General features: G+C 40.9%; 1 protein-coding gene across 1 annotated transcript in view; it reads left to right on the top strand.

Annotated features, from left to right (window-relative positions):
* The window catches only part of stxbp5a (syntaxin binding protein 5a (tomosyn)), a gene marked incomplete at both ends in the record, with an annotated part of 120,052 nt that extends 98,619 nt beyond the window's left edge, over positions 1-21,433 (top strand). Inside the window, 11 exons of the mRNA XM_080048200.1 lie at positions 134-259; positions 711-862; positions 2,591-2,653; positions 4,434-4,487; positions 6,734-6,784; positions 7,894-8,133; positions 8,721-9,090; positions 19,590-19,755; positions 20,307-20,418; positions 20,539-20,759; positions 21,392-21,433. Coding sequence (XP_079904326.1) covers positions 134-259; positions 711-862; positions 2,591-2,653; positions 4,434-4,487; positions 6,734-6,784; positions 7,894-8,133; positions 8,721-9,090; positions 19,590-19,755; positions 20,307-20,418; positions 20,539-20,759; positions 21,392-21,433 — 1,597 coding nt within the window. The remainder of the gene's footprint in view (positions 1-133; positions 260-710; positions 863-2,590; positions 2,654-4,433; positions 4,488-6,733; positions 6,785-7,893; positions 8,134-8,720; positions 9,091-19,589; positions 19,756-20,306; positions 20,419-20,538; positions 20,760-21,391) is intronic.
* Positions 21,434-26,443: the final 5,010 nt, after the last annotated feature.

The following is a 26,443-nucleotide window of genomic DNA, read 5'->3' on the forward strand; positions in this document are numbered from 1 at the left end:
CACTGTTTTAGCACTGCAGCCACTTGTCATTCTCTTTATGAAACCATTTTTTCAATGTCTTTCCATTTCAATATTTCTTATTTACCTCTGTGCTTGTCTGCCCTTCCTTTTCATCCCTGCTCCCTCTCTGCAGAGTTCGCAGCACTCCTCTGAAGCAGTCTCCAGGTTACCAAGTAGATTTGGTGGTCCAGTTAGTCTGGGTGAGTGGAGAGCCTCCACAGCAGATCACAAGTCTGGCGCTCAATTCCTCCTTTGGCCTGTGAGTATACAAAACACTAACATCTCAGTCAAGACTACAATCATTTATTAATCATCATTTGAGTCTGTTTTCTTTCTATAAATTAGAAAAAAAAAATTGTTTAGTAAACATGTCATGTATGCTAGTTGCTAAATATTTCTTTATAGATCTCGTAAAAAAATCTATAAAGAAATCTTACCAGGACAAAATATGCCAATTTTGGACATAAAAATGTTGCAGTTTGACAGTTGTAAGAACTTTGAACTTTGGGTTCAAGCTGCAACTGCTGAAGGCCACAGTGACATCCAGGCCTGTCAACATGATTTATGACTTACCAGGGAGCTTACAGCTGTTTTTTTGTTTTTTTAGCTTTGACAACAGTGATTTCTTTTTTAGCACTCAAAACAGAATATCATAACCACATTTTCTTTTTCTGTGTATTTTCTTTCTTCCTCCCTCCCTCCCTACCTAGTGTGGTGTTTGGTAACAGCAATGGTCTGGCGGTGGTGGACTACGTGCAAAAGACGGTGGTGCTGAACTTGGGGACCGTCGAGCTGTACGGCTCCAACGACCCCTACCAGAGACAACCGCGCTCGCCCAGGAAGACGCGACAGCCCTCCGGAGGTAATACACACAACATGGAAAGAAAAGAAAGAAGGAGTAGAGTAATAAGGAAAAAAAACATTTCTGACCATACACGAGTGGAATACATTTATCTGAGCTTTTTTGGTTGTTTTGTTGTTGTTGCCTACATTCAAAAGATAGATGGGTGAACTTCAAACTTCACTTCAGCAAGTCACTCTGGGCTAAGCAGGAGATCACTAAAGTGTCCATTCTCGATATCCTGACACTCAAAGTTGTTCAACCAAATCCACATACATGTCTACAGCCTACACACACACAATTAGATACAGTAACTAAGGACCAAGTGAGTGTTTGTATGATATTAGCATGCTCATTCACATATCTTGCTTTGTATAATGTATATCAGGTACTGTGTAGGGGTGAATCAGGACCTCATTGCCAGTGAGTGAACATAGGGTGGCTATTTCATTTCAAATAAAAAAATCTTATTGTACTACTGATTTGTTGATGTCCAGCTAAAGCCAAACATGTCCTGCGATTAAAACGAAAAGCAACGTTCAGCTTTCAAAGTAAATTTTTTCTCTAAATGCCCATGTTAGAATTCTAATCAGTCATTAGGTGAAAAATGTCATGTTCTTTTTGCCGGTGGAGCCCACTAACATGATAACTGAGAACCCAGTAACCCTGCTACACCCCCTAGACCTGGAATAATCTGTCAACTGATCCAAATGTGTGAATGAATGAAGTCATAGAACAACACACACACACACACACACACACACACACACACACACACACACACACGGTGACAGCCCATCCCTTTTACACACACACATTGCCACTGCAGGCTCATAGTGTGCCCCTGATACAGAATAAGCTGCCTCAGGTATGGACACACTGCCACCCTATGCTAGGCGACGGCAGTGCAGCCACGGACAGCATGCCGCAGTGTCATGACGATGTACTGCCCATACTTAAGCAAAAGTTGGACGGATGAACCGGTGAAGCGTGTATGTTGATGCCGAGAGACTACATTTCTGACATCTGTAGTTTTTTATCCTTACGCGATGCGGGCACACACGCAACCGTGACGCACACACACACACACACACGCACAACCGTGACGCACACACACACACACAGACACACACACACACACACACACACAAACACAAGCGCTCGCATACACACATGCACGTGCACATGTAAACACACAAAGAGCATCTGGTGTCACCCCAATGGTGAGCAGTGGGCTGGCACCTGTCAGAGCTTGGCGGGCATGAGCAGTAATCAGGCGCGCAGCTGTGTTTCCCTGCCAACAGGGACTGCTGTCTGCTTGGCTTTCTGCCTTGCAGGACAATGTTAAGCACGCGCGCACACCGAGACACACACTTGCGCACACACAAACATGCACCCGGGAAAGAGTGGAATTAGAGCTAAGACTTGATAAAGAAAGATCCTCAAAACCTTCATTACGTTTGAACTATAAGCATTCCTGATTGTGCTCCTGTCTGTCTGTCTGTTCACCTTGTCATGTGAAGAGAACGTTAAACTTGATAATCTATCATCCATTTATATAATACCATCCAGTCCAATCTTCCAAATACATAATACTGTCCCCAATAGATTTATGAGGTTTACTCCGAAGTAGCAGTATTTGATAAGACCAAAAAGTGTGTTTTTTTGTATGCTCAGCAAGTGAACACAAGAGTGGATCTTTTTTGGCACATGAGTTGATTGAACTATATGTGATGTCTCTCTCCGCAGGTCTGTGCGACATCAACGAGGGCTCGGCCACATCCGAAGAACGCTGCAAGTCCCCCACTTCAGGTAACATGTCCTTCAGCGTCTTACTGAATAGAAGAGTGGGAGGAATATACAGTAGCACAGGCTTTGTGTTATCTACACTTGAAACCCAAACAGTGAAACCAATCAAAAAAATACACCTATAATACCGTGTATTTAAATATGAGAGGAGCATTGGTTTAGGCAAGGAGATTAATGTTTCAAAAGAGTCTCCAATTCTAATACTTCCTCGTGGAAATTGGTTGCCCATATAACTGGAACTATACTTTTTTTTTTCAACCATGAAATTGTCTGGTTGTCAATTTCACTCTACCTCAGTCTTTAGTAAAGGCACTGTTTGAGTTTATTACCAACATTTCAAAAGGAGTGTGCATGCATTCTCGCACCAATTTGCAGAGTTCAATAGACAGGAATAGATTTGTTTAAAATCTGGTATCCTGGTAAAAACTGGGTTATAGGCCATGAATTTATTTCAATCTCTGATGCTCATTCACTGTGACAGCTAAGACTTATAAATGGAACGCAACCCTTCGGATCAAAACTCAGCATTTTGGTAGAGGAAGCCCGTTTAATCTACATTAATTGGAGAGCAAGTTGAAAACACAGGGGCTTCAACCAAAGCTATTGACATATTCCGTGACTCACACGTAATTTATTCCGCTGTCCAAATATTATCTATTTTGTTGCAAGAAGACATGAAATAACTTTTGACTTGGATTTCGAGGAAGGAGTCTTCTTTCAATTTAACGTATAGAAATGTGTCTGTTATCATAGTGTGCAGTTTTTGATAATGAATGAATAGGACCGAATTCAAACAAACTGAATATGTAGTCAGTCAGCCAGTATATAATGCAGCCCGACTGCATCGCAATAGTCGGCCTAGGTGATGGTTGCGTCGAAGTACTGTGTGTTGCAATAAGTAAGACGCTCCGTTGCTCTTTAAGTCGCCCTCCTTAATCTACGTCATTAGTATTTCAGCTGAAGGTGCTTGAGAACAGCACAGCCCAGATCCATCTCATTAGGGGCTAACTTGGCATTAGCGCGCTGCAAAAAAACTAGGAGGATTTTTTAAAAGGTCAGACAGAAAACAAATCTCAAAGTATGGAGACCAGGCTGCCGTTTCAAGGTATGATGGTTGTCCTATCCTCCCACAAACCCCCCCGCTCCTCTCCTACTCCACCACCACGTCTGGTGCCACCAGACTCTGGTCGGATAAGTCCGCCTGTCATGCATTATTCATAGGGCAGAGAGATACAGAGGGAGAGGGAGAGAGAGAGAGAGAGAGACATAATATGCCTTTGTGCAAAACAGGAGCAAGATTTTAATTATTACATTTGCACACTAAATCTCTGTACTTTAGATCTTGACTAGAAGTGTTTGCTCATATCAGTCTGGTATCTAAATGTAAGGGGGCACATTTGGACTCATCTGTTTTTCATTTTAGGCACAAACTCAATCAAATTTTTTGAGTCCATGAAAACCTTTGCCATCTGCGAAATGAAAAGGGATCAGAGCCTCACACTGACCCGGGCAGTGTTATTTTTTTATCATAAAAAGCAGACAGTTGTAATATTATACCGGATTCTCTCTTAATAACTTTTTAAGCTACAGGGTTTTACGCCAGAACACGGGGTATGTGTGCTGAATTCCGATCGAGCTATATTCAAATTAAAAGGCCAGTTTAATACTGAGGACACAAAAAAACTAAATTGACTCAAACAGAGATAGATTGTGTGTAGCCCATGGGTGTTTTTCTAACTGCAAATTTATTGAAATTTACTTTCCCTCTTTACACCCCCAAAAGTGTTGATGTCAAACAGCAATCTACAGCAATTCTACAATGGAGGTGGTGGTAGAGGTAAGATTGGCCAAGGATTTTTACTAGAGGCTGTGTAGGCAGGTCTAAGTCCAGATCCGTCCCGTCCCCCCGTCTCTGTCCTACGTGTCATGGTCACCGAAACGAGAAAAATGATTTAAAACAGAGAATAGAAAGCCGAAGCTCAGCTTTCTTTCCGGGTTAGCTTCTGTTCCACTATCTTTTGGTTCATTTCTTGAGAAATCAACAGTAGCTTTTGCTTGGTCAAAATTACAAGGTGCTCATATTTGACATCTGTAATCAAGTATTAAAGGTGCACTATGTAACTTTGGGTTTATCAAAGATATTCTCATAACTGAAAAAACAAACTTTCCTCACAGGAAAATTGGATCCCTGGAACATTGTTTGAAGTAAGATAGCTATCTGAAAAGGTCCTGTTTCACTGTTATTCTTAAAAGCAGCATGGCCCACATTGTTTACATATTCTAGTCTTATGTCTGGTTCAAGGTGGATCAAAAATGTTTTGTTTTGCTTTAAGATGATAGCATTATTCAATACTAAGAATTACATGCAATTAGGTTTTGTAAACTAAAACATTTGCAGGATCTGCAAATGTAAAGAAATCCATCTCATGTGAAACTGCATAGTGCACCTTTTGAAGTACAAAGGTCTGTACAGGTAGTTAGAAAAACTACACTTGTGAACTGAAAACTCGTGGAGCAGAGGCTAACCTAGAAGAAGTAGCATCAGGATTTCAGGTGGTCTGTATATAGAGCCTAATAGCCTCAGACACACATTGCATGCTACATGTATGTAGCACGAGTGTCATATTGTAAATGTGCCTGCGTGTCATATCCGTCCTGATCTCCGACCACAGATTCCCTGTGTACCGTACGTTATGAGTCACATGACTGGCGTCCTCTGTCCGTGGTTGGTTGAGTATCATGACACCACCGGAGAGTGGAGAGAGACTCATCTGTCCAACTGTGTCTTTTGTGTGCCTTCAGTGTTTGTTGATGAAATAGATGATCACTTGTCAACTGTTTTAAGTGCTTTTTTTGTCCGTTAAAGGTAGGTGTTCTGGCTCCTAACCTTCTTCTGTGAGTAGGTGTCTCAAATGACTGCTACATCACAGACTGGAGTTTTGACCTCACCCAGACCAGTCCTCATGCCAACGTCATAAAGATGATTTTTTTTTAACTAGCCTGAGCTCATTGATTTAGTCCGAACCCTGTTTAAAGGTTCCGTAAGAGATGCTTTTAAAATGACTCAGAGCCTCAGATCGTGAAAAGCGTAGATGATCCTGTTACCCTCATTAGATTTTGATGTCACGCCTGGGTGCATGGGGTTTGGTGACCTTATGTCATTCCCAATCTAGCGCCATCCAACTCCTACTTGTGCCAAAATAGGTGAAAGATTAAGTAGAAGGTAAGAGTAGGCCAAAGCCATGTTGGGTTCACTGTAGGTTAGTCTTGTTTACTTTGAGCTTGAGGGGTATGTCACATATTTATTTGGAGGATATCCTTTCTTTATTAGTTTAAGTGGGTTTCTTTTTTCAAGAAACACACTTGCTAGCCATCTTTTCTTAACTACCTTGAAGAAAATCCACTACATCAATAATTATTTCTCCTATACAGACAGAGAAATAATACAAGTCATCCATTCATTCTGTTTATAAGTTCGCTCTCATAAAAGATGGAATTACTTGTGAACCAATACTAAAAAAAACAAATGGATTCATACAGAATGTGTCAATACACTACACTAATCAAGTTTGGTTTTAATACTGGTTGAAGTGTACCTAATAGGCCTACAGTTATTATTTTTTACAAAAGGAAAAAAAAAAAACAAGCACAGAGTAACCAGCCAAGTAACGTTTGACCATCTTTTCCGCTGTCTTCTTCCATCTCCTGTTGAGTACTTTCTGTTTCCTGTTACCTCCTTGTTTAATCGGTGCATGTTCCTGTGGCATGTGGTTCCTGGGTGGCTGTGCGGATTTAATGTCTCACTGTAGGTCTACTGGTCCTCTCTTTCAGGCCACTGTGCACTCAAGAGGTCACCCCTTTTGTTCTGTCTTTTCATAGCATGCTTCTCTGTGCTATACAGGATTGTCACAGAGTCCATTTTGGCTCCTCCAGTCAGTTCAGAACAATCTTCCCGGGCCTTTTGTCGTTTTTCTTTAGCATTTGTGCACAGTCCTAGCCCAATGCTAGTTACCTTGCTATGCATGGCATCGTGTGTTAGCTTAGACATGTGTTTTGTAAAGAGGGATGTTCTCTTTTTTCCAGCAAAGATGTCACGGAAATTAAGCTTGCCTACTGAGCTAAAGCCAGACTTGGGTAAGCCTTGACTTCGTGTCTCCAAACAATTTGTGTGGAAATGCAGTATATCTGTCTCACTACAACTGGACTACTCCACCACATTCCATTAAGTCCAGTTCGATCTGGTTTAGTAGCCTGGAAATTGGCAAGCTGTGCAGATGTTTCCCCCTAAGTTTGCATGTGACAAAAAAAGTAGCACTGATCTGACCAGAAAGTTACATTGTTTAACGACCCAAATCAAAGTGTTGAAATGAAATTGAGTGTGAAATTCCTCTCCTGCTCTTGACTCCCACTATTTGACCTTTTTGTGGGAGTTTCTACCAGAGGTCAGTGGTGCTAAGCTAAACTACGCACTCTCCATCTCACCGTCAAGCTTTTCTATAACTTTTTCGCAGCAAGCTTTTCTCTTTCTCTTCTGTGTTCTCCATGTCTTACCTTTCTCTGTCTGATTGGTCCGTATTTTAAAAATGGAAATACCGCCACTTTTTCCTTCAGGGGTTGACAACCTTCTTCTTAAGCACCAAGAACCATTGAATGGGACATTGCTCGTTAAAGGGTCAAATTAAAATGTGCAAGTGCCAACACATTCACCTGCGTGCTCAACCAAAGTGCCTGTACTCAGTCATTTCATACTAATAAAACCTCCGATTGGGGATTTTTTTTAAAATGTTGGATTGGTCTGTGAAAATATGCAAATGTATTGGATTTGTGTCATATATCAATGTACAATAAAAAATCGCCATCAACTAGATTCCAGGTAATGCAGCTCTGTTAACTAAAGGAAAACTCTGAGATCCATCTGTCCTAGATTTACCCGCTAAATACTCTTGGATTTCTCTTCCTGATTTTGTTCATTACAATGATGGAATAAATAGACACCTGGTATGTCTTGAGTGTACTGGGACATTTTGACCCAAATGTGTTCGGAACTGTCCATCAATGACTAAGAGGGAAAAAAATAAGAAATTCTTTATCAATAATTGCATTTTGTACGTAGGCCTACAGTAGATGTGTCCACATCTGTGTCGTCTGTCTTTTCCCACTGCTTTGCGGGTGCTTTACCTCCCTCTGCTTTCTCCTTACTGTCCTCCTGTCTGTGTGCCCGCCACGGGGTGCCAACCCATTAGACCACCGGGACAATTCTTTCAGCCGCTCGCGCTCCTCCAGCGTCACCAGCATCGACAAGGAGGCCCGCGAGTCCATCAGCTCCTTCCACTTCTGTGAGACCTTCGCCCGTAAGGGGGACAGCGCTCTGACACCCTGCCTGTACGTGGGCACTTCCCTGGGCACCATTCTGGCTCTGGCCATCACGTTGCCACCTGCTGGGGAGCAACGGCAACTGCAGCCGGTTATCATTTCACCTACAGGTAGGTCTCATTGGATAGCTCAAGGGGGAAAGGATTGGAAAAGAGACAGCAGAAACTGTTGCTCTCGGCTTCAAACCATACAGTCTATGATTAAAACTTGTATTGTCCAATTAAAGGTGGAGTCAGTGATTCTGGAGAATGGTTGATGACAAAATCACATTTTGTCAGAATCAGTGAATATCTCCTCATGATCCACTACCTGTGTGTGATGGTAGCCTACGGAAAATATCCAGTCTTAATACACAGCCTAGGCTCTGTAAACAGGTATGTTAACAAAGGGTGCCCGCCGTAGCTTTCAACTTGCCCGTTTACAGCCTTGACTTTGTATTTACGCTGGATATTTTTCTGCATTTACACAGTATACTGTATATCCAGGGATAGTGAGGGAAAATTCACTGCTTTTGACAACAAGCATTCTCCAGAATCCCCGACTCTTTATTTTAATATTGTCAATTGTATAAAGTCCACAATAGTGTCTATTGTAAAAAGGTCATAGAGTTAAAAATAAAAGCACAAGTACTATCAAAAAGATTTCTTTTAAAGCCAGGGTAACCATGATAAACGTGTCCCTTTGTGTTCTTCCTCAGGCATGTTGGTCCGGCTGAAGGGCAGCATCATGCGGATGGCTTTCCTGGACTCGTCAGGCTCCGTGCTGCCGGCGGTGCACGAGCCCTGGTACGAGCCCAACGTGACGGTGGACGGAGAGGAGAGGGAGAAGGTCCGCAAGCGCCGGCCCGTCTCCGTGTCCCCCTCCACCTCGCAGGACCTGAACGAGAGCCAGTACGCCGTGGTGTGCTCGGAGAAACAGGCCAAAGTCATCTCCCTCCCCTCCCAGACGTGCATCCACAAACACAGCATCACCGAGACCTCCTTCATCCTGCGGGCCGACGTGGTGCAGATGAGCCAAGGCGTGGCCGTGGCGTGTTTCTGTGCCAACGGACACATCATGACCCTCAGGTTAGAGACACCCGTGTTTGTTTGTTTGTTTATTTATTTATTTATTTATTTATTTATTTATTTATTTATTTATTTATTTATTTATTTATTTATTTATTTATTTATTTATTTATTTATTTATTTATTTATTTATTTATTTATTTATTTATTTATTTATTTATTAATTATTCTTTCGGACAATTCCACACAATACACAATTTTCTCTTGCAAATATTCATACATCATACTTTGTGTTGTCCGAAGGGAGACGGAAGAAGCCAAAGGCTTATCAGGTACCGCCCCCATTTTCATCAAATTCGGATTCAGATACACAGATTACTGTTACAGAAAATAAAAATAAAACAAACAAAAAAAACATTTTTTTTATATATATATAGGGGAAGGTGGGGTGATTTGTGCAACTTTTTACTCAAAGTGATTTTAAAGTGAGGCCTTGACAGTTATGTCTCCAACTCAAATATGTACATATATTTCAGGATGTTGTGCATCCCTGGCAATAAAAACTTTGGATCTGGAATAAACTGTTTAAGAAATATAGCTTTCGGAAAAAAGTTGTCTTGTCGCACAAATCACCCCACTACGTGGGGTGATTTGTGCGTCATTGTGTCACAATGACAAAGTCACCATCATCATCTTTCTGGCCATCTGAACTCTCATCAGTGGTGTCGTTAAGTGGAATTGAGATGTCACTCTCTCCTGAGCTACTGTAGACTATCACTTTCTTTTGGTGACCAGCGTATACAGCCATGCCACTGGCACAACTCTCAGAAATGTACTTTGCACTAGTTGCTCCGTGCTTGTGGAACCAACTGCCACCTGACAAATGTGATTCCCCCTACATTTCTGCCTTTAAATCAAGGCTCAAAACCCATATGTACACCCTGGTGTTTCCTCCCCATTAACCTCTGCACTACTTACTTACCTCTGCACTACTATCTGTGTTTATGTGGATGTATGGGCTTTACGTCTTTTATTAGGGGGCCAAGCCCGAGAAGGGCTGGGACCGCGTTTTGCAGAGCAACGCGGTTCCCAAGCCCTGCGGGGCAGGGAACCCTATTGTTTTTGCTGGGATTATTCTTTATTCTTTATTCTTTATTAGGGGGCCAAGCCCGAGTAGGGCTGGGACCGCGTTTTGCAGAGCAACGCGGTTCCCAAGCCCTGCGGGGCAGGGAACCCTATTGATCTTGTAGGGATTATTAGGGGGCCAAGCCCGAGTAGGGCTGGGACCGCGTTTTGCAGTGCAACGCGGTTCCCAAGCCCTGCGGGGCAGGGAACCCTATTGATCTTGTTGGGCCTTTTATTATTATTTTTCTCCGCGTAAAAGTGGTGCTGCAGCCCAAACCGTAAAGGGTTGGGACATGCCACTTCCAGGGCATATCCAGGTCCGTACCCCGTACGCAGACAAAAAAATTCAGACATGCCGGCCACTAGGTGGCGCTACAACAAAGGAAAAGGCGTTTTGGGTTATAACTTCCGCACCGAAAGTCCGACAGTCAAAAACTTTATATCCACAGATGCCCACAAGTCAGCTGCATCATGTGAGATAGGCCACGCCCATTTGCGTATATATACATTTTTCGCTACATCGCAAAAACTGTGTCAGTCACCAAAACATACTCCTCCTACAGTTTTCGCCCGATTTGGACGAAACCAAAACCATTATGCTCTACCGACTCCCACGAGCAAAAGTTGGTCAAATAGTTTTTCTACGACCATTGGAAGACCAAACGGTAGCGCTTTAAAGATTTGCGAAAATCCGTAAAAAAAAAAAAAAAGAGGGATTTTCTTGAAACTCAAGGGAGACTATCATGGGGCATACCTGAGTCTATAAAAAAAATATGGCCAAGAAATTCCTATGTATGCCGGACTTATTAAAAAAAAGAGTTTTTCAATTTTTTTGCCTGTTTTCGCCATTTCCTAAGTCTTTCGGCGGGAAAATGGGAAAATTCAAAAAAGTGTCTTTACAATGGAGAGGATGACAATTTGATTTTGCTATAACTCCCCAACCGAACATCGCACATTCAAAAACTTGACATCCACTTGTTTGGTACATTAAGTTGCATCTTTCTATCTAACGTAGTTTTGCGAATGTCATCCATAGGGGGCGCCAAAACCACAAAAAGCAAAGAAAACGCGTTTGGGGCTATAACTCCCACACCGAACATCCCACAGTCAAACACTTTATATCCACAGATGCCTACAAGTCAGTTGCATCTTTTCAGATAGGCCACGCCCATTTGTGTATGGGAATTTTTTCCCCTACATCGCAAAAACTGTGTCAGTCACCAAAACACACTCCTCCTACAGTTTTCGCCCGATTTGGACGAAACCAAAAGCATTATGCTCTACCGACTCCCACGAGCAACATTTGTATACATAATTGTTCTACGACCTTCGGAAGACCAAACGGTAGCGCTTTAAAGATTTGCATATTAGCTACCTTGTACCAAACTGCTCCTAAATCCAATTTTCATCCTATTAACACCAAACTTCACACATGTGTTTGTCCTGTGGTTCTCAGGTTGGTTCTACTTTTTCCTTAAATTGCTCCAAAAGGGGGCGCCAAAAACACACTTGAGCATCTTTCTCTGCAATCTTTTTGCCTTTTGGTCTATAACTCCCAAACCAAACATCCCACATTCAAAAACTTTACATCCCCGGATTCCGTGAAGCGAGGGGCCGGCGCCGCGGACGACGACGCCCGATCCCGAGTCGCGTGGAAGGCTTGGCCCCCGTTCACAACTGCTTGCAGTTCTAGTTCCTATTCTTATTATTCTTCTCCACATAAAAGTGGTGCTGCAGCCCAAACCGTAAAGGGTTGGGACATGCCACTTGCAGGGCTCATCCAAGTCCGTACCCCGTACGCAGACAAAAAAATTCAAACATCCCGGCCACTAGGTGGCGCTACAGCATAGGAAAAACATGTTTTGGGCTATAACTTCCGCACCGAAAGTCCGACAGTCAAAAACTTTATATCCACAGATGCCCACAAGTCAGCTGCATCTTTTGAGATAGGCCACGCCCATTTGCGTATATATACATTTTTCGCTACATCGCGAAAACTGTGTCAGTCACCAAAACATACTCCTCCTACAGTTTTCGCCCGATTTGGACGAAACCAAAACCATTATGCTCTACCGACTCCCACGAGCAAAAGTTGGTCAAATAGTTTTTCTACGACCATTGGAAGACCAAACGGTAGCGCTTTAAAGATTTGCGAAAATCCGTAAAAAAAAAAAAAAAGAGGGATTTTCTTGAAACTCAAGGGAGACTATCATGGGGCATACTTGAGTCTATCGAAGAAATATGGGCAAGAAATTCCTTTGTGGGCCGGACTTATTAAAAAAAAGAGTTTTTCAATTTTTTTGCCTGTTTTCGCCATTTCCTAAGTCTTTAGGCGGGAAAATGGGAAAATTCAAAAAAGTGTCTTTACAATGGAGAGGTTGAGAATTTGATTTTGCTATAACTCCCCAACCAAACATCGCACATTCAAAAACTTGACATCCACTTGTTCGGTACATTGAGCCGCATCTTTCTATCCAACGTAATTTTGCGAATGTCATCCATAGGGGGCGCCAAAACCACAAAAAGCAAAGAAAACGCGTTTGGGGCTATAACTTCCACACCGAACATCCCACAGTCAAACACTTTATATCCACAGATGCCCACAAGTCAGCTGCATCTTTTGAGATAGGCCACGCCCATTTGCATATGGGATTTTCTTTCGCTACATCGCAAAAACTGTGTCAGTCACCAAAACACACTCCTCCTACAGTTTTTGTCCGATTTTGACGAAACCAAAAGCATTATGCTCTACCGACTCCCACGAGCAAATGTTGTGTATATAATTTTTCTACGACCATCGGAAGACCAAACGGTAGCGCTTTAAAGATTTGCACATTAGCTACCTTTTACCAAACTGCTCCTAAATCCAAAACGATTTATCCTATTAACACCAAACTTCACACATGTGTTTGTCCTATGGTTCTCAGGCTGGTTCTACTTTTTCCTTAAATTGCTCCAAAAGGGGGCGCCAAAAACACACTTGAGCATCTTTCTCTGCCATTATTTTTGCCTTTTGGTCTATAACTCCCAAACCAAACATCCCACATTCAAAAACTTTACATCCCCGGATTCCGTGAAGCGAGGGGCCGGCGCCGCGGACGACGACGCCCGATCCCGAGTCGCGTGGGAGGCTTGGCCCCCGTTCACAACTGCTTGCAGTTCTAGTTCTTATTCTTCCATGCGTAAAAGTGGTGCTGCAGCCCAAACCGTAAAGGGTTGGGACATGCCACTTGCATGGCTTATCCAGGTCCATGGTACGTACGCAGAGGAAAAAATTCAGACATCCCGGCCACTAGGTGGCGCTACAACAAAGGAAAAGGCGTTTTGGGCTATAACTTCCGCACTGAAAGTCCGACAGTCAAAAACTTTATATCCACAGATGCCCACAAGTCAGCTGCATCTTTTGAGATAGGCCACGCCCATTTGCGTATATATACATTTTTCGCCACATCGCAAAAACTGTGTCGGTCACCAAAACATACTCCTCCTACAGTTTTCGCCCGATTTGGACGAAACCAAAAGCATTATGCTCTACCGACTCCCACGAGCAAAAGTTGGTCAAATAATTTTTCTACGACCATCGGAAGACTAAACGGTAGCGCTTTAAAGATTTGCGAAAATCCGTTAAAAAAAAAAAAAAGAGGGATTTTCTTGAAACTCAAGGGAGACTATCATGGGGCATACCTGAGCCTATGGCCAAAATATGGGAAAGAAATTTTTATGTGGGCCGGACTTATTAAAAAAAAGAGTTTTTAAATTTTTTTGCCTGTTTTCGCCATTTTCTAAGTCTTTAGGCGGGAAAATGGGAAAATTCAAAAAAGTGTCTTTACAATGGAGAGGTTGACAATTTGATTTTGCTATAACTCCCCAACCGAACATCGCACATTCAAAAACTTGACATCCACTTGTTTGGTACATTGAGCTGCATCTTTCTATCTAATGTAGTTTTGCGAATGTCATCCATAGGAGGCGCCAAAACCACAAAAAGCAAAGAAAACGCGTTTGGGGCTATAACTTCCACACCGAACATCCCACATTCAAAAACTTTACATCCCCGGATTCCGTGAAGCGAGGGGCCGGCGCCGCGGACGAAGACGCCCTTTCCCGAGTCGCGTGGGAGGCTTGGCCCCCGTTCACAACTGCTTGCAGTTCTAGTTTTGGTTATTGTTATTTTACCTTCATTGTTTACCTACTGAATGCACTATGTACAGCACTTTGGACAGTGCAAACTGTCATAAATGTGCTTTTATAAATACATTTTACTTACTTACTTACTTATAACTCACCCAGGCCCTTGCGCACAAATCACCCCATCCCCAGAATTTTGGATAATAGGCATGATGCAGCAATTTAGGGTTGACATTGTGCTAACTATATAGACTCAAAGTGTAGCATACCAAAGCACTAAAACATGTGTCAAATGTTTTCAAACGTGTCTATAATTGTTCAGACACAATAATCAAAAAACCTTGATCATGGAAATTTTACTTTGAAAGGCAAAACACAGTTTTTTGAGCTTAAATGTGCTTATATCTTATTCCTTGTGTCTCCCTTCTTTACAGGATGAGTCAAATGGATGGCTCTTCTTAAATATGTGGTCACATTTCCAATTTCTTCCACGGTTTTCTAGAAACAAGGGGTTTTGCAACTTCCAAAATGCACAAATCACCCCACCTTCCCCTATAGCTATATATATATATATATATATAATTTTTTTTTTTTTTTTTTTAAGAATCTGCAGTCCAATACACAGTCAATTTTAATCTAATTGCTTCAGCTTTTAAGATCAGTTCAGCACAGTTCAGTTTTTCTGTGACAATGCCAAGTGTATAAAGTGTGAAGTGGCCTTGTATTTGGCCTGCTCCATTACTAAACTGGTAGTCTAAACAGTTCTGCAAAAGTATTCAAAAACAAGTCTGTCTGCTGGCCTGTATTATTTGTTACAATATTGTTATGAAAGTGACATTGACATTGTGCTCAGGTTATTAGTCTGTAATTTTCAATAATTTTTGAAACATAATTTGCTTTGAAATTGCGCAAACTGCAACTCCCTGTGACAACTTCATCAAGTCCATTCCACAGCTTAATACCATTTACAGAAATCGAAAAGGCTTTAAGTGTGGTCCGTATATTTTTCTCAGTGAATTTACCTTTTCTTCTTAAATCATGGGAAACTTCTCTGTCTTCAAACATTGCTTGTAAACTGTTAGGAAGGCTTTTTTTTGAAGCCTTGTAAATAATTTGTACTGTGTGGTAATTTACCACATCACGTAATTTGAGAATTCTGCCTTCAATAAAAAAGTTATTAGTGTGTGCCCTGTAATTGGCTTGGTAAATAATTCGTATTGCTTTCTTTTGAAGAATCTCCAACGGGTGCAATGTACCTTTGTAAGTGTTTCCCCATATTTCAGCACAGTAATGCAGATGTGGGGAAACTAAACTCCCGTATAATACAAGTAAGGCCTTTTGATTGAAACAATGTTGTGCTTTCCAAAGTATAGAAATACTCCTGGCTATTTTGCCCCTGAGATGGCTAACTTGTGGTTTCCAGCTTAATTTATCGTCAATTATTACCCCTAGGACTTTGTGTTGCTTGACCCTTTGAATTTCAATCCCATTTACCTTGATTTTTACAGCGACATCTGATGCTCTCCTGCCAAACATCATGAATTTAGTTTTTTCTAAATTTAGTGATAACTTATTTCGGTTTAACCACCCATGTAACTTAGTCAATTCAATGTTTACAATCTCAACCATATTATTCAGATCTTTCCCCGAATAGAAGATGTTTGTGTCGTCCGCAAATAAAATCAACCTTAAGACTTTCGACACTTTATATATGTCATTTATATAAAGCAGGAATAATTTCGGCCCCAAGATTGACCCCTGAGGGACCCCACAAACAATATCTAAGCATGTCGATGTGAACTCCCCTAATTTCACAAATTGTTTCCTGTCATGTAAATAACTTCTGACCCAGTCATGTGCCAAACCTCGAATGCCATAATTCTCCAGTTTATTAAGAAGGATGTCATGATTAATAGTGTTGAATGCTTTTTTGAGGTCTAAGAAAATTCCTATAGAGTACAATTTGTGATCAATAGCATTACTAATAATTTCTACCGATTCAGCCAAGGCCAGTGCGGTGGAATGATTCTTTCTAAAGCCGAATTGACTGTCATACAGAAGTTGATGTTTAGTAATGAATTCATCAAGTCTATTGCTGAATAACTTTTCCAGAATTTTAGAAAATTGTGTTAAAAGTGAGACTGGTCTATAATTAGTAAATGAATGTTCATCACCATTCTTATGTAATGGTATAACCTTAGCTACTTTCATGTTAGAAGGAAAAATTCCTGTTTGAAAAGATAGGTTAAAGAGGTGTGTTAGGGGTTTAATAATACTTTCTTGCACTGATTTGATTACTTTCATGTGAAACCCAAGCGCGTCTCTAGAGGTCTTTGTTTTCATTCCGAGCAATATCTCCCTTATCTCGTTGGCCTCGACTGGCTTCAAAAACATGGAGTGTTGAAGAGACGCTTCATTTTTGCTAGACTCCCCTAAACTCTTCCCACAGATCCCTTTTGCTAAATTAGGTCCAATATTAACAAAAAAATCATTTAGTTTATTTACCGCAGTGTTCATGCATTCAAACTTAACGTTATTTTCATGGAAATACTGAGGATAATTATGTATTCTGCTGTCATTTCTTAACACTGAATTTACTATGTCCCACAATTTTTTGGGTTGATTTGCATTTGTTTCTAACAACTTACCATAATATTTCTTTTTACAGTCTCTGAGAATGCTATTTAGCTTGTTACGATAGATTTTATATTTTAACTCCGCCTTTGGTGTCCTTGCTTTTATGAATCTTTTGTACAATGTATTTTTCTTTTTGCAAGCATTTATCAAGGATTTAGTTAGCCACTGTTTATCATGTCTTTGCTTTAAGGCCCTTTTTTTTAGTGGACAATTTTTTTCATACAGCCTTTGAAATATCTGCAGGAATAAATCGAAACTTGCATTAACATCCTTCCCCTTGTATACAGAGTCCCAATTTTGCGTCAATAAGTCATTTTTCAGTGCTTCTATCCTCTCATCAGTTTCCAACCTTACAAATATATCTTTGTTTGTTCTCTGCTGCAACTTTTGTTTCCAATCGTATATAGCAAATACAGGTAAATGGTCGCTTATGTCATTAATCAGGAGTCCACTTTCTATTTCATCCCCCATAACATTTGTAAATATGTTGTCTATTAACGTAGCACTATTTACTGTAATCCTGCTTGGCCTTGTAATTAAGGGCTGAATACCCATAACATGCAATGTATTTACAAATTCTTCAGTCAGTGAATTAGTAGTATTTAGTAAATCAATGTTTGTATCCCCACAGATAAATATCTTCTTTTGATTTGACTTAGAAAATAATTCTCCCACGTATTCTATAAAGTCTTCCATTTTTGAATCGGGTGTTCTGTACACACAGCTGATAATTAAACATTTATCCTTCATTAGAATTTCAATAGTCACACATTCCAATAGGTTATCAATTGCAGTGCACATGCTATTTACGATTTCAAACCTTATATTTTCATCCACAAAAAGGGCCACTCCTCCCCCTCTCTTGTTCATTCTGTTGACACAAACCAGTTTATATCCCTTTAATTGGAAGTCCATGCCTTTGCCATCATTAATCCATGTTTCTGATACGGCAATGATGTTAAACGGGTTGGAGAATTTCTGTAGATATTCCTTAATCTGTGAAAAATTTGTGTAGAGACTTCTGCTATTAAAATGAATGATGGACAATTTCCCATTTGAATGAAAGCGTCTTATGAATTGATCCTCAGTATGGTAATGACAGTCTCTATTCCCGATATTGTAGAAATGATTGTCTGGGTCAATTATTTCATTTGGGTCCGAAAATGTGGGTTCCACATAATGATTAGCTAATAACTCCAGCCTTTCATGATCATTTATCCAATCAGTTGTGTTACTCATCCTCGCTGCTTGAGTCGTTCAGGTCCTCTTCCCTCCGGAATTGAACCAGATCTTCCTCGGTTCTGATTTGCACAATTTTAGCTTCTTCGGGTGTAGCTCCATTCATTTTGATGAAGATTCTTCCATCTCTCGTCCAAGTTTGTTGGACCTGTCCACATTTTTTTAACCCTCTTGCTTGATAGGCCAAAAAAGCGTTTCTCTTGGTTAGATTTTCGCTCATTCCAATTTGTTCGCCTTTAAGCTTCCTGCCTTGACTGAGCAGATTTATTTTATGCTTTCTACTCACGAAGTGTCAGTTGGTCTATGAGTCAAAGAAGAAGTAGTCACTTTGAATAAGCCGTGTTGGTGTCGTTAGATTTAAAGCTACAGTGCGTAACTTTTTTTCATATAAATGAATGTCGGATACATTCAAGCCCAAGCCCCATTGTTGACACAAGGTTGATTTAGTCTCGTCAGCTCCACAAAAGTCCCTCTGTATTTCTCAGTATGGCAGTTGTGTCAAAGCTGTCACTACCTGGGCGGACAGGTCTTCATTGTCAGACACCAACTTTTGTCCTCATGCACGCCCATGACACATACACACACAGACACACACACACACACACACACACACACACACACACACACACACACACACACACACACACACACATACACACACACACACACACACACACACACACACACACACACACACACACACACACACACACACACACACACACACAGAGGAATACCAGGTTGTTCTTCATGCACTGTTTGCGCAGGGCTCTTAAGTGAGGAGGGGTGTATCAGTCTGTCACTGATCCTCATTAATCTTCACTTCCCTGGAGGAGAGCAGCAGAGACAGAACCGCCATCCATATGTGTGTCTGATAGAGCAAGGATACCCAGCTGTCTGCCTGTCTGTGTCTGTCTGCCTGTCTGCCTGTCTGTGTCTGTGTGCCAGTTTGTTTTTGTCAGAGTGCAGGAACATTGTCCGCACATTTTTCAGGAGATTGAAATATGCTCAAAAGTCATGACAGCGATACAACTTTAAAGGTGCTCAGAGGAACTTTCAGTTTGTGTTCATTCTTGCCCCCCCCTTTGGACAAACGCGGTAGTGTTTTTACTACCCCAGCTGTTGTTCCTGGGTGAGCATGCCCATGACAAAGGCATTCAGAAAAACGATATGAAAATAGCATCATTTGCACTGATGGTCTCGTTTGCGGTCTGTACATTTAATTTATGATCATCAGAGGAAAAAATTTACTCTTTCAGAAATATCTAAAAGTTGCTCGTAGCATCTTTAAATATTTGCCCCCCACTATTTACTTAAAAAGCGATGATTGTGCTGACTGAAGCTACTATATAAAAGGCATTAAAAGTCTAAACATAATATTCCTTAGCACTGAAATGACTTGAATTATTTCTGTTGTCCCTCTTGCCTAGTGTACCGGGACTGAGACCGCTCATGGATGTGAACTACCTGCCTTTGACGGACATGCGGATAGCCAGGACGTTCTGCTTCACCAACCTGGGTCAGGCCATGTACCTGTGTTCCCCCACTGAGATCCAGAGGATCACCTACAGCCAGGACATGTGTGAAAACCTACAGGTCACTTGACATTCTGGATCCAGTGATGCATATACAGTATATGGCTTCAATGAGTCATGGTTTAAGGCTGTGGGGGGTTTAAATGTCGTTGAACATAGTTTGCAAATGCTATACAAGAAAATGCATTTTCTACTCGGCAATTCATATTTAAGATAACGGTCATCATCATGTGGTTTAAGTACAAATAAATGAACGAAGGAATAAAAAAATAACAAAAAAATATGAATAACAAAACAAAACAGACACTTGACCCGTTTGAAAAGGGATAGGTAGAAACCTACGCTTGTGAAGCTTGACTATACCATAAACAAAATATTAAGCAAAATCCAATTTGATAAACTTAAAGATACACTTTGAAATAATACAAAAATACATTTACATTCTCCTTCCTCACTTCCGTTCTTATTTTTTGTAAAATTTTTAAAATAGCATTATATTAGTACTTTGCCTGATCGTTTGGTCAAGACAGAGCCATTCCACAAAATGAATTATAATTGTTATTATTTAAGTTGGACATAGCAAGGTTAATGTGTGTGTGTTGATGTTTTCAGGAGATGCTGGGGGAACTTTTTACACCGGTGGAGACACCAGAGGCGCCCAACAGAGGGTTCTTCAAAGGTCTCTTTGGGGGAGGAGCACAGTCACTGGACAGAGAGGAGCTATGTATGCTAAAGCTACACATGCCCACATACACAATACTTCAGTCCCCTTTGTTAATGCAACCTCACCCTTACACACCTCTCTCTGTTATTTTTCTCTCCCTTGTGTCCCTTCTGTACTCAGTTAATGAGACAGCAGCTGGGAAGGCATCCCGTGGTCTGGCCCAGCACATCCCAGGCACAGGGGGCATTGAGGGCATGAAGGGGGCAGCCTCTGGTATAGTAGGGGACCTGGCCCGGGCCCGGATAGCCCTGGACGAAAGAGGACAGAAACTGGGAGAGATGGAGGAGAGGACGGCAGCCATGATGTCCAGCGCAGATAACTTTTCCAAACACGCCCATGAGGTAAAAGAGAAAGTAATCCCACTGTGACTAAATACATGCTCAGGCTTGTCCCATTAAAGGGGTAGTTCAGTATTTTTTAAGTGGGGGTTGTATGGGGTACTAACATAAACCGTTAAAAGGCTTTCGATGATCTTGTGTGAAATGTCAATCCACCTTTAAACACACAGTAGAACAATATCATTCAACACATACAATGCAGTGCAGTGGAACTATTATGTTTCCCTGAACACTAATACTGACTCCTCTGCCTCCTCAAAAATACACTCCTATCCCACTAGATGGCAGTATCTGCCTGTGGAAAATAATTCACAGTACTGGGGACAGGGAACTTACTCGCATGTCAGACATAGAACAGTCTCACCACCACTAGATTTTCTCTTCAGAAATGAGGTAAACATATATTATAAAGAGGTCTCCTGTTTCCTGAATTGTTTACAAGGTGAATTAAAGGTGACCTTACAAGGTGACCTGCTGAACCAAAATCAAAGCAATAATTTAATAATTTTACATCAAAACGACCTTCACTTCTAAGCTTTGAATTATTCATGATTTCCGTGGCCTAACCAGTCAAAAATGTTTTACCTCCTACTTAGAACCATATTTCTCACTCTGACATTTCCTCTGTTTTCCAGATGATGCTAAAGTGCAAAGACAAAAAATGGTACCAGATCTGATCAGGGGACGAGCAGAGCTCCATGGACACAACAGTCACCTTCCATTGGCTCATTTGGACTCACCGTGACCTCCCCCACCCCCCCCACCCCTCCTACCATCCGTTTGTCCATCCATCCATCCATCCATCCAACCCTCCAAGCCTTCTTCACTGGGGGACACTTGGGATTTTCTTCCCTAGCACAATGTCGAATACTGTTCTTGCCTCAGTCTTCGGGTGGAACTGAGGGGGGTTAGACAGAGGGGAGAAGGACAACCTCAGAGGAAGCAAATATACATTGTGTCTTCTTTTCTTTTCTTTATTTTTATGTTCTCGTTCTCGTCTTTGTTTATCTCTGTTCAAGCCTCTCCTCCTAAGGTAAAAGCCGATTGGCCCACGCAACCTGGAGATTCTTCATTCTCATTCGCCAAAAAAAAAAAAAAAGGTCCTTTTATTGTTGTCTCTCCGCTCCGGGCCCATAGGGGGGGCCAGTATTTAAAAAACCCACGAACACAGCTGATGAAAAAAAGACAAATACCTTAATGAAGAAAAAACAGACTACTAAAGAGAAAAAAAATCTTAAAATGCAAAAAAAAAAAAAAAAAAAGGAAAAAGAATCCGAATACATCATTATATATACATAAATCTAATAAATGTGCAATGCCGTATCCACTTCCGAGTGACAAGAACTTAAAGGAAAAAAGGGGATAACTCGTGGAGGAGACAAGGAAGAAGTGCTGCGATCGTGTGACGCCTCCTCTATGCAGAGAGTCACACAGGATCTACGCAAAACTTATTTCTGATGGACACTGGATATTTTCACTCGACTCTCCTCAGTATCTTACAGACTTTCATATCGTTACCAACAGTGTGTGTGTGTGTGTTCATTTCTATTTTTCTTGCCATTACTCTGTTATTCGTTGGGTAAATTTTTTGCTCTTGTCTGTATTATTGGAGAATCTCTTATTTTTCTATATTGTTGTGAAAGTGGGATGATATTTTGATTTGTTGAAAAAAAAATGTTTTGTGGCTTTTTTTTCTTTTTTTTGTCTGAACAACTCAAAATTAATTTCTCCTTTATGAAAAGGGCTGGAATCTATAAAAAATAAAAGGGAGGGCAAGGATACAAAAGGCATATTTCATTTAGTGAACTCGCTGTTATGGCAACGTGGGGATTTCTTGACTATTGAAAAATCGTTAAGTAAAGTTAGCGCATATGTGAAGTGACCTGCCTATACCCTCACCCTCTTAAAAAGTCATAAGCTTCCACCGTTTGGCTTAGTCCGTGAGTGGAACTAGATAATACAGATCGCTTCAGATGTGTTGGTTGTTCGGTATAGTTTCCGAATTCTGGAGTCCAAAATAAGTGTGGATATCTGAGCTGAAATCTTGTTCTTGTGTATTCATATATGCAGGATCACGGGGGGGAAAAAATACGGATATTGTAATCCTACGAAGGCATATATTGAAGACATTTCAGGTTTTTTGCTGACGTTTGTCTGTATGAAAACAATTTCTCCGTGTTAATAATATTTATTTATTGAGGTGCAAGAAAAACTGTTGCGTTTGGTGTCAGAACCCCTTCACCCTCGTCATCATTATCTCGTTTCTATCCCCAACATTTTTGCGGTGAAACTCTGAAATGTGGACGTGTATCTCTCTGTCTTACCAGGCTTTTAACCTTTATTTGTATATAAGTAAATAGTTTGACAATCTTAAGACCAACTGGAAAGTAAAAATGTGGAGGTTGCTCAAGCAGCAGCAGCAGCAGCAGAAGAGGAGAGAGGCCATAATTTTTCTGACGCCAAAGAGTTGCTTTAAGCTTTTTTTCCATTGCGCCATCGTCACTGACAACGCTCTTCAGTCTCCACACAGCAGACAGTAAACAGTAATAGTTGTGATAAAGTGTGGGAGTCAACAGATCCAGGATCAGATCATTGTTGGGGGAAATAATTATCCTCTTTGTCACCTTTTCAGGGGTTCAAGATAATGGAGCAAGTTGCAATGGAGCTCAGCCATTCATAGTACTACTGCTAAACGTATCACAATTTCTCATGAAATGTAACATTTGGAACTGGTGTTTTGTGTTTTAAAGTGGCCTAACTGTTGGTTGATGAAGCTGTTTTTCCTTTAAGACAAAAACCGGAACAATTCCACTTACAGCTACTACAGCCATAACAATGTGTATGGTATTCATCTCAGCATGTCTGTGTTTATGTGTGTGGGAATGTGTGTGTATGTGTATGTGTGTGTGTGTGTGTGTGTGTGTGTGTGTGTGTGTGTGTGTGTATGTGTATGTAAGGGTTTGTCCATGTGTTTTTTTTTATTTGTTTTTAGATATTAGTTTTATGGTTGGTTAATGATTCGTGTTGATGTCATACACTCACCAATCAGCCGTCTGTGTCCAGTTGAGTGTTACACTAACTCAAGCCACTCAATGGAGATACAAAAAAAAAGAAGATAAACATCCAATAGGATAATTAGCGTTAGAGGATGACCTCTACAAACCTCTGGTTTAATTTAACTCTGCGCATGTCTCAGTCAGTACACATGCTTGGAGCCTTTTTGCCTTTCTCCTCGGAATCTTCTCTTTCTTCCGGCAAATCTTCCACGGACTCAATTGCTTCCACAGCTACGGATATGGCCTTTTACTGTGTGTAGTAAACATTGTAGTGTGGATGTTGGTAGGTTTGTTTATACAGTAGCTCTGTCTTTTCTCTAAAGTGAAGAACAGGGGGGAAAAAATACAACTTCAGGAAAAATAACTAGTTTTAGCTAGAGGTCATCCCCCCCCCTCCCATCCGACCAAAACAATCTGTTTAATGTCTTTCCCTCCGACCAAACTGTTATTTGTGTTTCTGCTTTATTTTTAATGTTATATAGTTTTTACGTGTTTTTTCTCATCTTCGAGTGATTCGTTTTTTTTTTTTGTCCATACACTAACAGTATGCAGTATTCTGACCCGATACAATCCACACACTCAAACAAACAAAGAGGGGAGTCCTGTCTATCTGCCATATGCCATTTTCTGTCCTGGATTCAAACAGTTTATCAGTGGGTTGCAGTATTTTTCTCATTGTAGCCAATTTTTCTTGTACAGTTTTATGCAACTTTCACATGGATGTTTATGACTTTATCTGCTGCCACAAAAAGTTTAGAAGATTCTGTAGATAGAGATTACTGTGCAATGGAAAATAAAAGTGGAAAAATGTATTTTTTTTTGTCTTAAAGCATATTTAAAATATATATATACATATTTTACACTCGTTCTTTTTGCGTTGAAATAATGGGGTTGAATATAAGGGGTTGAGAGTTCTGAACGGGTATTGTTGTAATATGTGTAGGTAGAATACATAATGTATGTCGGAATAGGACAAATACTTACACAATGATGACTGCGAATGGAATGTTTTCCCAGATTGCTATTTGCATCTGTACACTAGATGGCAGCAAACACACACGGTCGTCTCTACATGCAGTTTAACACTGAACAGGCAAAAAAAAGAAGAGTGGTCAACAACCAAAACATGCAATCCTATTGGCCCATGACTTATTATTCGGCGATCTAACCGGGTCTTGCTTGACTTAATGTAAATAAAATAATCCCTTAATATATTCACAGATAAAGCAACACATTGGATGTATAGGATTTCGAAAGCAAGAAGCAGATGGGTACAATTTTCCAGTTTTGCATTTTTCTAACGGTCACTGTAATAGCATGGCTTTGTAGGTTTGTGGTCTGGTGTTTGCCTATCGCCCCCTTTTCTTAGAGCAACATAATCCTGTATTGATCAAGCTAAGTGGCCTCAGAAAGCGCTCTCTGGTTTCCTTGAAGTCATGACACAGGTGACAAAGTGGTCAGTGGGGCTCTTCAAGGTCAAATTTTTGTTCAGGAAAAATAGATGTTTTTTTTCTAAAGCGTTTTGTACTTATAGGCAAAGGCTCGGTACCTTCCAGTGACCCTGATCATGTTTTTGGGGGTTAACTGTTAGGTCTGCCTACTGAAACCTAGTGTTTATCATTACACTGGGAGGCTTGCTGTGGTGTTTTTTCCACACTTAACTGCCTTACAATAAACCACTACCATTAGCCGTAGACCTCTTGAATCAAGGATATACAATTGACCTGATCTCAGTCAAAGATGGGGTCGGAGAGTTCACCCTGTACTTGTATTTCACAGGGACATAGAGTCTGGATCGATTGGCGCATCAACCATAAAGGCTTCCATCATCACAGACTGACCATTTCCTCCAGAAAGACAGATTTACACACTGTGACCGTTCACTTGTCACATAATGCTTTCTGACATCATAGGTGACTCATAGTAGCTGAGAATCTAAAGCCAGAAAAAAAATATATTAGGAGAATTGTATATACACGTATTTCTTCCCCTCCTTACCATGTTAAATGTCAAAGGCTTTACGAAGGACTGCATGGATGAGTTATAAACCCACACGCAAGCCCTGTTGCAAATTGCAATAATGATTGCTGGCTAAACGGAGAAAGCAGAGCCACGATTTTTTTCCGTACCTGTTTTATGACAAAGCTAACAAAAAGCAGATATAGTATCATTCCATTAGTTGATAGTCCTTGGGGCAACACTGTGTTTTAATCAGGTCTGTAAAAATGTCTTCTGGTCTGCGGAATGTGATGTAAGCACAAATTGGGATTGATAGATTGCTAAAAAGAAGCCATATTTGCAATCCACAATTCAATTAACAGTAATAGATCTAGGGTGAAATACACACAAAAAAGTGTTCTAGTACTTTTGGTTATGACTCCCCTCCTCCTTCCCTGGCTTGCACTCTCTCTTCCCATATGTAATGAATAAGGTTTATAGCCTCGTGGCCTATCATCAGCCTTTCTTTACATAAACAAAACTATCAAACAAAAGCGGTGTCATACTTTTCTTATGATGAGTGTGCACGTGTTTTTCATCAAATCCATGCTTTCATGACCGTGAGAGCTTGAAGGGTAAGTAAAGGAGAGAGTGAGAGACAGGGACAGAGGGAGGGCGGGAGGTTGGGCAGGT

Source organism: Ammodytes marinus (assembly GCF_949987685.1).
Source record: "Ammodytes marinus genome assembly, chromosome: 19".
Lineage (NCBI taxonomy): Eukaryota > Metazoa > Chordata > Actinopteri > Uranoscopiformes > Ammodytidae > Ammodytes > Ammodytes marinus.